Raw genomic sequence first — 18,617 nt, 5'->3', positions numbered from 1 at the left:
ATTAATAACCTCGTATTGCTATCTGCCAGCGGCTAATGTATCAATCCAGTACACCACAGGATGGTAGCTGTCCGGGTGCTAAGATGTTATCGAACCAACTACAGATTTACGTGTTAATCAAACCCGTTTTATCCAACCACGGCAAGAATGCAACAGCGCGTCAAAATGGATGGTCATTTGTGTGGCGGGTGAAGCAATACAGATAATACACCGAACCGAAGACGAACCAGATGCAATCAGGCAGCGGAGGCACCTAGATTAGCCCGGCACTTGGATCACAGTGAGCGGGAGAGGTCACCGCGTGCAACGCGGACAACGCGGACAACGCGCGTGAAAGTGCGGTGCGATTTAGTAGTGTTGCATTAAACGGGACGGCAAATGCACTACTGCCAGCGCTATAAAGCATAATAAATAAATCGATTAGATAAAGTCAATTTAAAAAGATTAATGTGCCACCGGCAGAATGAATGTTGAAGGGAGGTCCGCTGGTACGCGGCTCGGTGCGTATCGGGCGTCCTACGCGAGCGCTCCGTCGCGCTGGGATGGTGGCGAAGCTTTTGTGAAAGCGTCAACAGTGTACCGGAGGCGCGTACGCAAATTATGTGCACACAGCGGGTTTACGATACGTAACAAATCTTTGCATTGCAACGTGCGGTACGCTATTAAACATTAGTACGACAACATTTGCACTTGTTGGCGCGGACGCGGAGACGCACTCGCACGTCAAGATGCGAATAGTTTGAATTCCTCCGGTGTGATGAAAGTTAGGTAATGGGCGATGGAGATTCTTTTTGCCCTTGTTTCGTGAGTTAAACAGTAACTGTTCAGTGCATCTCTGTTGTACCACTGTAGAGCTCCAATAGCTATTCTCTATTTTTTCAGTTACTAATGATATATCCGAGATAAAAGTTGCTCCCATTAACTCGACGATCGTACGAAAAGCGTTCAGTTCCAAAGGGACACGATCAATCGAACGTTGGTTAAAAAGCAGAAGTTACCGATCAGCGATCGGTATGGCTCGTAAAGAGCCATTCTAATTATTTTGATATTATGAGCAAACGAAATATATGCACCGGACCGTATCATGCTTCACATTCTGCTTGCGAATAAAAAAAAACAAAACCCACCCGCCAGCTTCATGTGACGGTTCGGGCACAGAAACGGCCACACTGCAAGACCACCCCGTTCGATACGTATAGGTGGAGAACACTCATAAAGCTTTATCGAGCGCTCGGGCAGGCTTAAAGACGGTGCACCCGTCGGCGTATTTACCTATTTATTATTATCGTAATTTATGGTGAGCCAATTGAGAAATAGGTGAGCTCGGGCAGGATCGTTTCGATGCTCGACCGTTTAGCGTAGGTTTTGCGAAATGACCAAGGTAGGTTTGCTGGGAAGGAAGGAAACTGTGCGCACGCTGTTGATGAAAACGAAAGATGCAACCTTGTTGTCGAATACCCTTCGAGCGCTGATTCAGAGGGATGAGACATTGACGTACCCCGGTTCGTTGGGTGCCGTCAAAAATTTCTCACCACCACTACGGGCCAACGTTGGGAATGTGTTTTATTAATAGAATGTTGATGTGCCATTACCACATTCTAGATTCAATCAAAAGCGCTCGACACTTAACAAATAGCGCTCGATTTAAATGAACGATGCGATCCTGCCGCGGTGTGTTCTCGGTTTCGGTTCTAGCCGGTGATGGCATAACTACCGACCGGGCAACGGAAGAAACCCCGACGTGGTTCGTGAGCGAGAAATGGCAGATCTGGCGCGGGCGACCTATGTTAAACAAGCATTGCTTTTAATTCCAACTCAAGGACTACCGCTTCGCATGTCCACAGTGACCCGCAACAGTGCAGCGTAAGAAATGGAGTCATGCTCATGCAGGCAGCTACCCTCCGATGCACAAGCAGCGTCATGGAATGTGCAGCTGAGAGGGGTTTTTTTTTGTCTTTAATTTGCAAGGCACCGTGCACCGTTTGCAAAGACCGAGGTTCCCGCATCGGTGTGTTCCGTTTCACTTCGCTGATGGCTCCGGGGGCTGCTGTACCGACTGGTGGTAACATTTGAAGACCACCGTAACCATCCGTAACAATGCTAACATGGGTTGGTGAGATGATTTAATAAAATTAATTCCCGCTGCAAAACGGTTGCCCGTTTGACATTTTTCACCGCAGCTGTAGGGTTCGGGCAACATTTAGCATCCGTCCCGTCCGGAATGGATGTGTTTGATCGTTCGCGATCGATAAAATGGTTGAACTCGCAGCGAGAGAGTGTACCGACCGGGAATCGATCGATGCATCGGTACGCTCCGTCCTATTGCACCATTTCACGCTCGTTGCACTGCCCTGTGGCTACCCACTGGGTTGGCGCAGGAGGGGTTGGGCCAGGTGCGCAGTGTGGTGCAAATGTAAAGAAAATGAAAATTACTAGCGCAAAATACGACCTTCATACGTGTGTGCCGGGTGAAACCGGGAGGGCACACCGGCGAATGACTCCCCGTGGCCGCGCGTGGTGCCGGTGCGGTCGGCACACTCCAGGCGAGTAGGAAGTCTCCGAGGAGGCAGATTAGCGTGCATTAGCGTTTGTGGTTTTTTTTTTATTATTAGATTACAACTTAATTCTAGCTTTCGTGCAGGTTCGACATTTCGCTACTCTTGTTAAAACTTGCACGCACGAAAGTCTCAGTGCTGCTGGTGCTGCAACACTCATACACGTGTGCGGCGGGTACCGCATGCGGCGATGACCGATCTCCGAACACCTGCCCGTGCGCAGCGGTCGCACTGATAATACACGGTATAGGAAATTAATTTGAATATTCATTACAACCGCGCCACCCCGTCAACCAGGACACGCGCAGGGGAAGGACGCGAGTGGAAGAGGGGATGCGGTGAATGCGCGGGTTGGTTTGCGGGGAAGCGTAAAATATTGACTATTAATCAAATTAAGTGCAGCTTATAATTAGTATATGGCGGCGAGAATGGGCTGTTGGCAAAAGTGACAAAATTGTTTTGGTTAGCCCGTTTTTACTAACTGGCGATTGCAATGAGATATACTTATTTACTTTTAAATGGAAAATAAACGGTTTTATGCTTCATTTTTACGCTTTCGGCTTCACTGATTTTAACTCGCTTGTTTTAATGTTTGTAAAATAGTACAGTAAATACATAATAATAATAATATGGAAACAAAACGTTTGACGAATTTTCATTCTAAGAAATAATATTACACTTCACTTTGTTGAGAAATTTACTTCATTTGTGAATAGAACTACCTTTAATCAATTGTTTATTAGTATATTTTAATGTTTACTAAGAAACTGTTTATTGTGCGAATATTATAAGCAGGATGATGTTAGTAATACTTACAAAAATTCATATGAAACTAGTGAAAAATCTTTCAAATCGAGAATTGACTCTCAAAAGATTCATGAATCCTCAGTGCGGACCAGGAGCGAAATTGTAGGTGGGTTCAATTATATAAATTTATTATTAAGATTATAAAAAATCCCAATGCTGAATTGCTTTGTGGCTTAAATTCGAAAATGTAATTAGACGAAATGCTCTAGTCCACCTGTCCAATGAATTTAAAATGAAATAAGCTTTATGAAGATCACATGTTCTGAAGATATCAAGATATTCATACTTTCTTTTTTTATTGAAGGATAACTTTTAGATAGGTTCTCAAGATGCAGAGTCTAGTGACTAGTGGATTCTTGAAGATGCGAATAATATTTCTGAGACTTTTAAGATAAATTCGTCATCATAGTCATCATGTTGAGATCACCATCATAGAGCAGATCACCTGTAGCAATATCTGAACACTTGATTATGTGGTATAACAAAGTCAAGAATAACCAACAGGATGAAAGTATAACCAAAAAACATCTCCTTAAAATATATTATGCAGTTTACTTCATAGTTAAAATGTCAAAACATGAAAAATATGGTCAGTCGAATACGAAGGAAGATAAAACTGAATGGCCACAGATGTCCTCAAACATAAAGCACTCGAGTTCCTTTACGTTCAACGTTACGATCACCCATTGGAATATTAATATCAGTATGTACATAAATAGCTCCAGTGCAGAAAATATAACCATACACAACTGCTTGCTTTGGGAAATTACATCCAGTCAGTTAACCGCAGCCAAAGATATGAAACATTTAAACGAAAGCTACGCGTCGCATGGAATGATGGACCGCTTATCGTTAACTGATTACGATTGGTTACTCAGCGTCATTAGTGGCCACCGTATTAGTGCCCCATTACAGGCCATTAGTAAAACACGGTACAAATCGCTGCTCATCATCACACCGCCCGTTTGTCCACCGTTTGCCGATAGTGATCGTGATGCCGCGCGGCGCTACCGTGCACCGTGGCGACGACCATCGACCACTCGCATGCGTGGTTTGGTTGGCACGGACGCTATTGCTGCAGTCGCAACCTTGCCCAACGGTAGCCACGCCGTGTGCAGCGAAGAGGCATAACCCCTCGTAGCCTGGTGCACTGTTTGCCGTGATGATCATGTGAAGTGATTTATGAGTGCATGCAGAAAGCATACCGATGCAACAACGAGCTGTCATCGATGGTTTTCTAATGGGCGGACGCACGGCCGCGCATGGTTAAAGTACTGCCCGAGGAGACAAACCTGCCATTGAGCTGACTGATGGTGTTTGTTTTCGAAGTGTATTTGCACACGTAAAGGCCCCCCCTGTCCGTTTCGTATAGATAGTGGAAAAAATATTTATCCATGTGCGCACGCTGGAGAGATTAAGTTGTTTTTCGCAATAGATGCATCGTTGTTGTTCGGGGATGCAAACATCAGGTAGGGAAAAAGGGCTTGATTAGTTTGTCTACGCCATCCTTGGCCTGTGCTGGACAGTTTGCTAAAACGTTTCGATCATAACAATGTTTTAATTGAATTTTACGTGAAATTTGTAGAAATTCCTTTCGTCACGTGAATGGCTAACGCTCGACAAAAAAGATGTCGAAGAAACTTCAAACAGCTCTCTCTGGTTGAAAAGCTTGATTGAGCTGTTCTGCTGGCGAAAAAACAGATGTAAAGGAATTGGCTCAATTAGTACGTATAATGCCATTTCCAGTACGGATTGTTAACAACATTACAAAACCGATTTACCATCCGTGACGCTGATAAGGCACCGAAAGCATTCTTTATTTGATTTTTTCTGTACCGCTTGTACGATTTACGATTCCCTCCAGCACCACAGCCGTCGTAAATCGAAAGCTTAGCGCCATCAGTTTCGCTGTGCGCGAAATGAGGAACCATGTGTTCCATGTGTTTCACTTAAAATCTTGGAATGGTCGATAGCACGAAAACAAAAAACCCCTCACTAAATCTCGTGCCGAAATGGCCGGAAGGAAGATGCACAAATAAATTCCCGGCTTAACGAAAGGCGGAGCAGCATGGGTCTCGGCAGGCAAGCTCTCGGGACCAAAATATACTGTCGATATACTGTGGCAATAAGTTATCGTGAAAAAAATCATAAGCAAATGAAGATATGAGTGTTTGCTTCGCTCTTGCCGTATAAAATATTGTGTAAATCAATTACGACCCAACGATAGAAGGTGGTTTGCAACAGATTCTCCCTGGTCCCTCTGGCAGACCTTTAGGCTCTGGAACCAGACACGGCTTTCACACGTACGGCAGAAACGAAGGAATTTCCGGGCGATGTGATGTTGCTGAGGCTGAGGGCAATCATTATACGATCATCGGCGCTATCATTATGGATTATTATTATTTTGTTTCGATTTGTTGCATTACACCTTTTCCTTGTGTTGTTGTGTGTTGAAGAGTTGCGGAGTTACAAAATCCATCTCTAGAGGGTTTTATGTTGTAGTAAAACAAACTCGATAGAGGGTTAGATAGATAAAGAATTGATGAAATAAATGCTAGAATAGTTCTATATTTCTCATTACAGTTTTTTTTTGTTGATCACTTAAACATGAAATTAAAAAGCTGAGTACAATGAGACACATGATCAGTCTTGAAACAATGCAACAAGCAACCCAAAATCACACCAGACATTAAATTGTAGGGTTTTCGTGCCCAGCTTTTGTTGCCCTGTTCCGATGCACCGGCCGGTTGCACGTACCATCCGTCCGCATGATGAAGATCGCAAAACATCCATTTATTACCATCCACCATAGGGACAGGCATCGGCGATAACGATCGAAAAGTTGCGGCAAAAAGATGCGAGAAAGCGGCCACCCTTACGGAAACCGGAGGAGCACGGTGATTTGTTGGTACGTACTGTGGTACGGTGGAAACCGATACCTCATACCACGTATGCTCGCAATGAACGTAAAGCCGTGTGGTGGCTTTTGGACACACGACGCCGGATGAGCAAACACAATAAGATCGAAGATCACTAATTGTTTATCCTTGCGCGCGCACGTGGAGGCGGTCTGGATGCCCGATGCCCGTACCCGGGATACCGGGGCCAAAAGTGAGATCTCTCGGGCGGGGTGTTGCATTTGCTACGATGTTGCGATACCGATATTGAGATGTAGATGTTGCCCGAATCATGAAGAGATTATGTGGATGGAAAGTGCAAGCATTGGGGTTTGGTTAGGCCTGCAAACGACGGACTGCTTCGGCCGGGTATCAAGCACGAAGGGAAGGAATGATTATGCACCGAACCGGAGGATGAAAGGCCAGGAGGCAGGCGGCCCTTGTACGTTGTATGTGCCCAGAATAAGTGAATGAACAATTTAATGCACAAGCGGGGCTTTATTATAGCCGCCGGCCACGTTGGCCGGATGGAGCATTTCTCATTGAAAGTGATCGAGAGGTACCAAATCGCCCTAGACGCATGAGAACGAATGTCAGATGAGGCTGTTGCTTACTTTTGTGCGCACCGAAGTGCATTTGTCCGGTTGAGAGCAATATGGTGACCTTTTTCGATGAATGCGATGATGAGAGCGGCGAACGTGAAGACGGTTTTAAGGGACATTTGCTGCAGCAGAGCAGTAGGGAAGGAAGGGTCATATAAAAAGGGCAATGCGCGAAATAAAAATCTTGTAACAAGTAACAAACGATTACGATGAAACGAAAACAGAAAGACATTCTATTGTTCATTTGCAATGGTTGGAGACTACCACCCATGAAGATGGAATATTCTTTAAACCTCATTTACTAGTAGAACTTGGAAGGAAACTGCTTGTCTTTGTTCACACATTGATGGAATGATGGATGTTCTGGACGAAGTTACTAGTGAGTACTAAATTTCATCAGGGAAATAGACAAATCAAATAAATCTGGTAAAATACCGAGGCTCAACAACGATCGGTATAGTCCAACGTGAATTAACACGGAAGGAAATCGCTGTTAGGGAACTTCACAGCTCTTAGACAACAAGTGAAGTATGCTGGAGAAAAATAACATAAACAAATATAGTAGAAAGTAGTGTAGTAGTATAGTAGTAGTAGTAGTAGAAATAGTGTCACTGTGAAGAGTTGGACGACCAACGTATGCAGATTCCGTCTCAGCAGGGAAGATATTCTGATGGACTTGCCAGGAAGAGATACTGGACATATGGATCAGGGTAATGTAAAAGATTAGAAGAATAATACAAAACAGAAGAGATCTCGTCAAGTATTCCTGCATCAAGCTGTATGGTCCGCTACTCCGGTGAGGTGGTATAGTCCTCCATCACGCATTGGATCAGTTCCAAGAGTGGATATCAGGAATAATAAAGGTAGGAACCCTTCAGGAACTTTTCCCTTTATTTATTGGGTATTAATTGGATTGGGTGTTAAATTAGGACTTGGATCAATACAGTTGATGTTTTAGTCACCGGAAAGATGCTAATCAGCAATCGGTTAGACAAGAGACGAAAAGGAAAACATCGAAATCGTTGTTTGAATTAATCGTAGCTGAACTATGCAGTGAAAGGATGCGCTCGTGGATAGAGGTTAATAGTTTTGCACTAAAATTTCTGAAAAAGGGACTCCAAAGACGTGACGATGCTACCACAACAAACTCATCCGTAAAAAGGACAATAAAAAGAGTAGATCTGGAAGATGCTTTGGGGCATTTTTTTGGCCTATTCGTAAGTAATTTAGTAAATAACATAGAAATACCGTAAAATAACTGTAACACAATAAATACTTTACCTCGTAATTCTATTTTCGGAGCTGGACACATACTTTCCAAACATGTACCTTTCTTTTGAACATTCATATATTTGAGACAAAATGTTGAAACATGTTGCGCGACAATCGCCTTTCGATTCCGTACGATTTACTTACACAGCTACTTATACGATATAGTTGTTGACCAAGACGAGAGGGGGGTTTTTTCCGTTACGCATAGTACAAATAAACAATAGATAATAAGCGACAAAGGATCAAAACCGTTTGGTTTGTTTCGAACAATAATGAACGCAACACGTGTGTGCATGCAAGCATTTGCAAGTAAACTTAAAACATTCCAGAACACTTACACGTTACATAAAGGCTACATTACAGTAGAGCAGTAAAGGGAAGGAAAGCAAACTAGTAAAGTGTTGAAACTAACCTAACAAAAAAAAACGGCAACATAATTAAGCGATGACTTACGGCTAAATTGGTTTGCGATCGTGTGTGTGTGCGTGTGTCGTTTTTGTATTGCTTACAGCTAGCGATGAAATTATGAACAAATAAACAAATAAACATACTAGTAAACCATCATAATACGACTTCTTTACATAGGATCGTCACACATGGGTCTTACGAGGCGATTGATAATACTATGATTTTATGTGCGTGCACTCATCCTGCTACGCCTCCAAACGTTTCATCCCTTTCCCCTGTGTATCTGCGGTTGTACTTGATTGCTTGTAACTGTATGAAAGAAAAAAGGAAGAGTAGTTGCGGAATGTATGTGTGTTTAATGGTTCGCCGTGAACCATTCCATTAATCTTCGCTATCGGGCCTATTCACTAATGGCAACTTAAGAACACAAGAGCTCGACGCGGGAAACGCGGGACATCCCCATCGGACACAAATAAAAACACCTTCTTTTCGCGGAGCTTATTATGTGCAAGCTTATGTACAGATACCAGGTATATAAAACAAAATTATGTTGCTATTACTATAACTACTTTTCTGTTACCATTATTACTTAGTAGGATCACGCAAGTGTTGGTGCTATTCTGGTCGAAATGTCAAACAAAGAACAAACATAAAAACCTACTTTGATCTTCGTTTAAGTTTAATAGTATTCACTTGGCGGAGAAAGATCGATCGATAAATAAAGTGCATGGTAACATAATGGGATGCTCTCGGAACAGCCCAACCTTTTGGTAGCACTTAAAACACGGAAGTGGTAGAAGAAACCATCAAAACATTAAATACAATCAAAACGTAAAGGATAAAAAAAAATAACTATCCTACATCGCTAATATTCAGTAAGCAATAAGGCCATGGATGGGTGAAGAGTTTTGCAACAGATGGGCAAGAGATGCCGAGAAATACACATAGAGAGACAGAGTAAATTTTGTACGGTTCGGGTAAGTTCGAAATTAGTATGCTTTGAGATCAGTTTGTTGTATTAGGAAGGTAGTTATATAAAAAAAATCATTATGTTTCGAAAGTTTGCTTAAATTGCTTCAATTTATCATGGTTTTCTCCGAAAAGCATCCTTTGGTGGCCAACGGATGCTTTAAAGGGTGCTTTAAATATTTAAATAAAATTGTTCCTAGTTACATGGATAAAGTTATGCTATCGTATTACTAAGTGTGTGTTTTTTTCTTGCTGTCCCGACACGATCGAAGCGGTACGGTTTTTGGGGGACTCGAACAAGTCTAGCTTGGATCAGCAAAATTAACGCAAAAAAATATGAAACGTCCATCAAATAGCAAATTTGTAGCTCATTCAACCACTGCCTGACTGCTGCTGCTGCTATCTGCATCGAAACTTGCGGCTGACTCACACTGACCCGATGGGCAGGGGTAAATATTTAGTTGAGAGAAATTTGTTCCTTCACTGCTCGTAGGTGCACAAATAATTTCGTTACATATTTAGGCCAGCCCGGTTGGGCGGGCTCTGTTCCGACCGTCTGTCGGAATGTCGGAGCAACATTTGAGCAAGAAATTAACGATCCAGTTCTAGTTAATTGTACCCGAATCGTGCTCTGTTTGTGCTCACCGATCGTGGGCGGGTAGATGCGTCGGAAGGATCTCGTGTCAGCTGCTGCCGGTAATCTTTCGTTTGTTATGGAGATTTGGAATTTGGTGAGATCTCGCTGATTATGGGTGGTTGCGCACGGTACACGAGTCTGTTGGTTTTTCCAAACATTTTCACATCCCGTTCGTGGGTGTGGAACAGTGTAATCACTATTGTTCTGTAACCGTTTTTCACGCGATTGTTAATTTTTGGAGCTCGTTTGTCCGAACGTTTGTTTGGAGAGACCTGCAGGGTGGGTGCCAATTTTGGGTTTGGAAGCAAGATCCGTTACCTAGCGGTCGAGGCGCATCATTCGAACAAATATTGATGCAAACGGTTAACGATTGTCGGTTGCGTGAACGAGCGGCAAGGGGACAGTTGCGCGGGTGGTCAGTTCCGGATGCGTTGGCGTAGCTGATGAGTGGCTGTAATTTGGAAATTAACACACCGGCAGCCAAATCGCGGCTTGTACTTGGACGAATTTGGAGACGAAAAACCCTAATTAACACCATCGATCTGTGTCGTTTAGCAGGAGCGTTCAGACGCACGCGATGACGCGATGCCTTTCACTGGGTCGTCCGTTTGTGTGTGTGTGTGAATTTCGGTGGAGGAGTAGTCATACTAAATAGGCATTAGCATCACGTTTACGGACATGAAAAGTATGTGTAAACAATCTGACCGCTGTTTGAATGTGGGAAGTTTTTTTTTGCTGTTGTCTCCGACGGAAAAATATTTTCCATTCTGTGACACATGCTACGAGGTGTGGAAAGCGCTGTCTGTTTCGTCTTTTTCTACCTCCTTTTCGTTGACCGTTGTAGCTGCTTCCGGGGGTGGTTTCGAGTCGTACGAGCTTTTTGGGGAGGGCAGGCAAACCAATGTACAGCTCCTAATCCGCTAGCGCTTATCAGCTATTACTTATTTTTTGGTAAATGCCGCTTCATGTGAAGCGCTAAGTGATCGCTGCGGGCGAAGCTGCGCTCACAGACGATGCACTTGAACGGTTTGGCGCCGGTGTGTTTGCGGTAGTGACGCGTCAGCTCGTCGGATCTTGCGAAACGCCACTCGCACTCTGGCCACTGGCAGGTGTACGGCTTCTCACCTGAAAGTAGAGGGAGAGAAAGAGAACAGTGCGAGGGAAACAAATACATTAGTTTAGGTGGCGAAACATATGCGGTAGTATGGGATGTTTGGTGCGGCACACAATAGAACCAATGCAATCGTATGCACTGATGTCTATAATTTCTAGCCTTTATTATCATGTCGCCATCATCGATTGATGGATAAACACACATACACGTTTCGTGTCACTTTTACCTCAAGTCGGCTTGAAATGGGAAACAATCGATACGAACCGGTTGATTCGGTTGACGACGTGATGCTATTCTTGATGCAAGATTGAATGCGGCCTCCATTGCTCAGATCGCTCGGTATAATGATCTACGTGAACTCCCTCTCCCCCGATCGCAATGCAAAAAAACACATGGAAAGAATTTAAATGGGCCAATGTTGCCATTCTAGAGGACGATTGCACATGGGCTGTGCGATACCGTTTTGGTTTCATTTTCTCCGAAGAGATGCTATTTGTTGTTGCGCCATTGCACAGTGACCCTGCTCTCCCGTGCGGTTTAAATTGTACCGGAGTTGGTGGCTTGTAGGATTTATGGGATTATTAAAAGATTGTAGCGAGCGCTTATGGCCGTACAGACACATTTGGAGAAGCCCATTGTGCCATTACCGGATGTATTTGCTGGATGCTGGGAATTGACCCACGATGCGTTGGGTTCGTCGCTTAAGGCATTGAAGTTATGGAATTGTGGCATGAACATTGAAACACAAGTGCTATAAATGTTTAGTGTCTATTACGAATGTCGTATTTATGTACTATAAATTGAATAAGATATCTTTACTGGTTGTTGGTTACTTGCAGCAGTAGAAAATTTAAATTTGTGACTTTGTTTGTGTACATTCTTACGCTTGTTTTTTTTTATTACATTAGTTTTTGTACTTAGTTGTTACTACTAATAGTGCATTTATTGTTCCTTTAAATAAAAATTGTAAATTTTTTTATATTCTTGAAGGTTGGAATGATAGCATGGAAAAAAGAATTTAATTAGTTATTTAAACAAAAGAGATTTTTTTTAATAAATGTAAGTAAAACTAGAAGTATAACTAAAAAGAAGAATGAAAAGAAGAAGAAGAAGAATTACATAAAAAGAAAAAGTAAAAAGTAAAATAAGAATATACAAGAGCAAAACGATAGGAAAGAAATACGAAGGAAGAGATATGAAAAGTAATGACTTTTGTCAAATAATTTTAATGAAAAATCCAATTAAGGCCATCTAATTAGGATTTGTGGAATTTGAATGGAAGACCAGATTAAATGGACATGAATTTTAAATATCTTTTTCGGATTTGGGTGTAAGAAAATGGATAAAATTTTGTTATCAAATTATCAGAAATTATTGGACAATAAAATAAATGTCAGAATGGATCGCAGATCAACCTCACCGTAAATATCTCATCAACACGAGTGATTCAATAAACTATTTACTCAACTGAAATGCCATCTTGCGCACTAGAATTTGCATACATTCCCGGCCGATCAACTATTGATTCGAATATGCACTTCCTCGCTTTCGATCGGATGCGACAGCAGCAGCGAGAAATGATCCTTAGACATTCCTGAGGGCCACTTGAAAAACAAAAACTTTAGGTGCAGAAAAAAGTTACACTACCTTTGCACAGGTTCTGATGGTCGCAATGATCGTACACCAGGGCAACCGTGAACGTTCCATCTGAAAACGCGACGACGGTGATGGTGTGCGCGATTATGCGCTGCACCGTAGCCGCGCGCTATGCGTGCGAGTATTTAACTTATTTCAATCACGTCGCCAACTAATGCAAACAAAACACTCCGCGAATGCTGATTGGCAATCGTACGCCGCAGTTTTCACATGCCACTGATTGGAGCGGTAGCTCGAGGAAGGTTTTTTAGAAGGAATGAAGAACAAAAAACACACACACAAATCGGAATGTTCCGTTCAATAATTGAATAATAATTATGATCGCCATTACCGATTATGGTTTCTGTTGTGGTTTATTTTTTTAAAACTTCCATCGCGTTTCCTTCCATTGCAACTCGTATGACCTATTGGGGGGAGGGAAAAAAGCGAATTTACGCCACAAATGAAGTCTCGTCAGATGGTTCCCAGCGTGTTGCACTTTGTTGTTGTTTTATTTTCGCCTACTCCGTTGATCCATCTGCCCTCCACAGCCATTATAGCATTCGACTGTCGATCAACCGAGATCGAAGATTCTTCAGAATTTTTCAAGCGTTTATTATTTATGAGCGGTGAACACAGTGTCCTGGGGGCCCACGGAGGGAGGGGTGAAATCACACTCGGTTCGCCCGGGTGACAGCATCGCCCGGCTGTCTCTTATCCGACACACCGATCATCCATCCAGTCAGCCATCTGCATTCGCAGAGCCCTACCGGTGGGCCCACGTCTGCAAGCCACCAAACGCGCCATCCAGTCCAGATCGCCCTCGGGGGCGCGCAATGTGCGCGTCTTGTACGTGTTGCATCACTTATGCGAAACAAAAAAAAACCGTTTGTAAAATAAATCCGGAGGAAAACCCCCGGCACACATCGGCCCGATACGATATGGTACGGTGGAACGAATTCGGAATGGCGCTCAACTTTGACATTCACTTACAGCGCGGTGCATTCGGCCGGGCCGGCCGGGGCCAAAAGATGACAAATGATTTTCTAATGCAAATTCGCGATTTCATCACCAACACACACGCGCGCGCGAATTCTGGTATGTTGTTGCTAAAGTTTTGCAGAATGTACATCCATTGAACCGTACGTGCTGTGTTCCATTGCATTGTTTTTGGGTGGAGGAAAATGGAAGGAAAATCCCGCGGACATAAACGCAAAAGGTGAGCTTATGGATATGAGCATCGGGTGTGAAATCTTATCATCCAAGTTGCCATGTTTGTTTGCAGCAGCCCTGGATTAAAATGTCACTTTCCCATAGGAGCACTCGGCTAGTAGGATGTGTAGGTAAGTTGCGTAACCATCGTAACAAACGCGTTTATGTAACGTACTCGCATGTTCTAAGGAAGCTGTTTTGTTTTGTGCAGACCACGGAAGCAAAGCAGCCGAACCTTCTAAAATAGCTTGATCTCGCCTTTGTTTGCCCTTGTTCTGGATGAGGGGTAGAGGCTTTTTTGCGCTATTTACTGCGAGAACTCGCGGGCACTGGGTACGTATCAATTATGGATGCAAAGTAATACAGAAGCTAATTTTGTTTGTTCAACATTTTTCGTTTCCTGCACTTGGGCGACGCGGGACCGCGCGGTAATTAATCATTCGCAGTACAATTCTTAAGCTTGTACGACTGATTAATCATGCACGATCATGTCAATTAGTCTGGTCGCTAAGTCGAGCGTTCCTCGGAGCCATCCTCCACCGACCGAACAGCGTCATCACATCGCTTGTAATCGATCAGAACACCTAGCCGATTAAAATGGCACCACGCTCTCTGCGGCCGCGCGCCGTACATTGGTACAGCAGCTAATGATAATGATTAATCAATTATTTCATCAAACTACGATTGGAAATTATAACTCTAACTGGAGCAGGCGCTACCAGCGCTGCCCGGTTGCACCGTTCCGTCACGGCCGGCCCTTGAACACGCGTGGTGCCGTGGTTTGGGAACGGTTAGCTTCGGGCATCCTCCCGGGGTGCACCAGTTTTAGCCGTCCGTGGCGGAATCGGAATCTGGGGCACTGCAGGTGACACGAAGACGAAGATCTGGTTTCGCCGGGTCCGGGAGGGTGCGTCGTGGACGTGGACGAGGTATTATTGACTGCAAATCGAGCCACCGGGTGACCCGTCACCAAACGCTTTATGAGCCGGAGATGACTTGATTCATGTTCTTGCAGCAGTGCTGCCGTTTCGCGGCAGCAAGCTGACGCGGGGATCGGACCAGCAGAAGCTAGCTCGGGGACCCCTCGCTGTGGAGCGATCCCGTGCGGACCCCGTGCGAGTGCACGGACAGTGTTACAGCGCATTTGCTCACCGGCACCAAGGAAGCAGACGGTGCAAAACTATCTTCTAGCACTGGACCGGTCCAGATGCGGCCACGGCAGAGGAAGTTTGATTTATGGCGGTGAGATTTTCATAGGATGTGTTTGTGTGTATGGCGCACGGTAAGCTTGTCCGGCGGGTTTGGAATATTTACACAGACGCGGTACCCGGTGCAGTCGACGCGGAGACCCTGACAGCCTCGAGGCTTACCGTCGCACCGTTTGACATCGCTGGCAAAGCGAGCGGGATCAATGTGATCTTGATTGTTTGTACCGGAGCATGTTTTTTCGATCGTCAAACAATCGGTACTATGCAGAACTAGATTCCAAGCGAGTGTGTGTGTGTGTGTTGTAAACGTGGTGTGAACGATCAATATCGTCGATGATCGTATGCGCAATGGTGGATGGTTGGAGGATTAGAAGGAATACGTGCCGTGAAGCCCGAGCTGATGCAATGCATTCGTACGCAGAACGCGCAAGCCACCTAATAATAGTCGGCCCTCCTCAGCTGCAGCGCGATAGTTACACGCGCATGAGGTAATGAAAAAGCTGCATTATGAACAATGTTTTTGCAAAGAAGCAGGAATAACATTAGCACGGGGACGGTTTTGGCGGGTGATAACTAATTATTTGCTAACGCGTGGGGAGATGCCGATGCTAAGTGCGCTCGTCAAAAACCTGACATCGATCAACGCACGCGAGCAACACCCTTGTCATCACTCAGTCTGGAGATGCGTTTCGCCCTGCTGAGTAAGACATAAGCTCAGGAAAGGCTCTCCGATGCGAAGGCTCATCGACAGTTGTAGGTAGGTAGAGATCCGATAGAGAGAGAGAGAGAAAGAGAAAGAAACAAAAACAACGACCACAAAACGCCGAAACCTTAATGCGTCGAAAAGACAATTACACGGATCGCTCATTGTGGTCATATTTCAAACCCCGCATAAGCGCATAATGGCGCAATGAAGGTACGTGTGCGTGATTTAAGATCCCGGCAAACCCCGGGTCGGGCCGCTCACGGTGGGAGGAAAATCCCTGCCAGGCTTCATCAATCATCTTTGGGCAATGTGTAATCAACACGCCTATCGGCCGGAGCCGGGTGGAGGCGACATCCACCTAACGTCCGCCATGGCCGGGACCGGTGGCGATTTGCGGCACTGCCTACATATGTGCGTTCCACCTTCCACTGTTGCTAAAACGTGTACGCGTACACACGGGTGGCAATAAATATAGGGAGAGAACCGTTTTCGATCTAATCGCGTAATTGATTAGAGAATGAGTCATTCAAAATAATGAATTAGGGGAAAATTATTTCAATTAGGAGAAAAGATGAAATTCATAATTTCGTTTACTCGAACATCCTTTCAATGTCAAGTATTAGTATCTTTGGAGTGGATCTTTATGAAATAGGAGAATATTAAGGAGTAAAACATCTTACTAAGGTGTCTTAAAAAAGGATTGTTAATCTTTGTTTAACCAATTCTGATGCTTAAAAAGTCAATCGAGATGAATGAGTTTATTTTAAAGACGTTAAATATTAATTGTCTCATTAACTTGTGAGGTTGAAGAATTTAGAACAACTATAGAAGAAATAAGCAGAACAGCGGAAATAGTGTTAGTACTGTTAATCAACTCGATTTGTAAGTTAATATTTTTATATCGAAACATATTTAAATAAAGATTATGCAACACGTAAAACACTTTGGACTAGAGTTGCGGTACCCAAAACGGAATAGCCTATTCGAAGGCAGCTGGTTTTTATAGTTATATCCACCACTGTCACTGTACGCGCGTCGTTTTTTTTTCGTTTTTATTCGCACAAAACAAACGCACTTCGTTCCATTGCATTCGTTGCACGGTGTGGATAGTGTGATAGTGTGGAAAGTGACGAAATATCGGCAATGTTTGGCCTGCAGCAGACCTTTACGCGTAGTCGAGTGTAACAAAGCACGCATCAATCGAAGAATTAGCATTAGAAAAATCCACTTAGATCCTACGCAAAAAAACGGTACGCGAATCAATACACACAGCCGTCCGTTGGCTAGGGATGGGGAAAAAGAGCGAGGAGGAGTTTGGTGATTTACGGTGAAAAATATTCGCCACCCCAAGCCCTGCACATGGCTCCGAACGGGCTAGGAGGAGATATCTGTTTGGTGCCCAAAACGGCGCAGCCACTATGGTGCTGTGCGCAAAACGGGTTGTGGAAGGGACGAAGGTGTGAAAGAATTTCTGACGAGCTCGTGCAAAGTCTGGTATTAATTGCTTTTCATTGTTTTTTATGGTAATTAATTCCGCGTGATTGAAGGAAAGCTTCAGAAGGTGAATTTGCATTGCGCAGAAGTGAACGCTGGAGTATTGGCTTACAGCCCCCATGCTTCACTTCGTGTGTGCGTTTAGTCAATGGCGTTTGGAATTATTTTCAACGCCAAAAAAAAATTTCAGCCTCAGGACTAAAATGTGTTATCGAGGAATTCGGTTTGAATAAAAGCTTTATCAAATAGATTGAAAATATCTCAAACTAAGGCTAATGACTGAGGAAAGAACAAGAAAAATGTTCCACGAGTTAGATATCCGAAAAAGGGTGATCCAAATCCTAAATTATTTTCAGGTTGAAATGGAATACATACAATTAGAAGTATAATCTTAACTGATTTGTGGATTTTTTGAAACTGAATTCGACTATTTACAGAGCATAGTCCAATCAAACATCTGAAAAGCTTTCCAGATAGCAAATCCAATTCGATCAAGATGCATAGAGTAGGAAACAATACACATATATTACTTCAACATGCAAATTACTTAGTCACGATATCAACTTATCGCTTCACGTGAGAAACACTGTATTCCCATCTTATTCTAGTTCTTCGTTAAACTCAGTCATAACTCTTACTGGACTATTTGTGCATATTTCTCCATGTTTACCGAGACCATTTATACCGTATTGTCTATTATTTTGTTCTAATGTACGTGTCAAATAGACTTTACCAAATAGGTAAATTGACAGCCGTTCACAAGCTTGAAGAATGTAAATTATCCATATCACAGTCTAATACCTTTTCCAACATATCTGTGTGAGGAATGCAACAAAAAAAATGTTGGTAATTCGATCGATTCTGACATTTGAGGCTTGCTGATATTGCAAACTATTTCTCTATACTTCACCGCTTAGTAGCAAACGGTTCTAATAGCTATCGCAACTGGAAGTACCCACCGCATTCAAACCCTAAAGTGGGTCCAGTCGATCGATATCTCCCTCCCAGGCCGAGGACACGAGCGGATGGCAAAGAGATTTATGGACAGCGCGCATGGTTTCCGTCCGTATATTTTTTTTGCGGCATACCGAATCTGTTGGG

General features: G+C 43.7%; 1 protein-coding gene across 1 annotated transcript in view; it reads right to left on the bottom strand.

Moving 5' to 3' along the window:
- Nucleotides 1-11,084: 11,084 nt before the first annotated feature.
- The window catches only part of LOC128713633 (dendritic arbor reduction protein 1-like), a 100,131-nt gene continuing 92,598 nt past the window's right edge, over nt 11,085-18,617 (bottom strand). Inside the window, exon 6 of the mRNA XM_053808495.1 lies at nt 11,085-11,272. Within this exon, the coding sequence (XP_053664470.1) occupies nt 11,085-11,272 (188 nt within the window). The remainder of the gene's footprint in view (nt 11,273-18,617) is intronic.

This window comes from Anopheles marshallii, chromosome 3 (genome assembly GCF_943734725.1).
Source record: "Anopheles marshallii chromosome 3, idAnoMarsDA_429_01, whole genome shotgun sequence".
Taxonomy (NCBI): Eukaryota; Metazoa; Arthropoda; class Insecta; order Diptera; family Culicidae; genus Anopheles; species Anopheles marshallii.
Note: the sequence above shows the minus strand (reverse complement) of the source record. Positions and strands in the feature narration are given on the sequence as shown.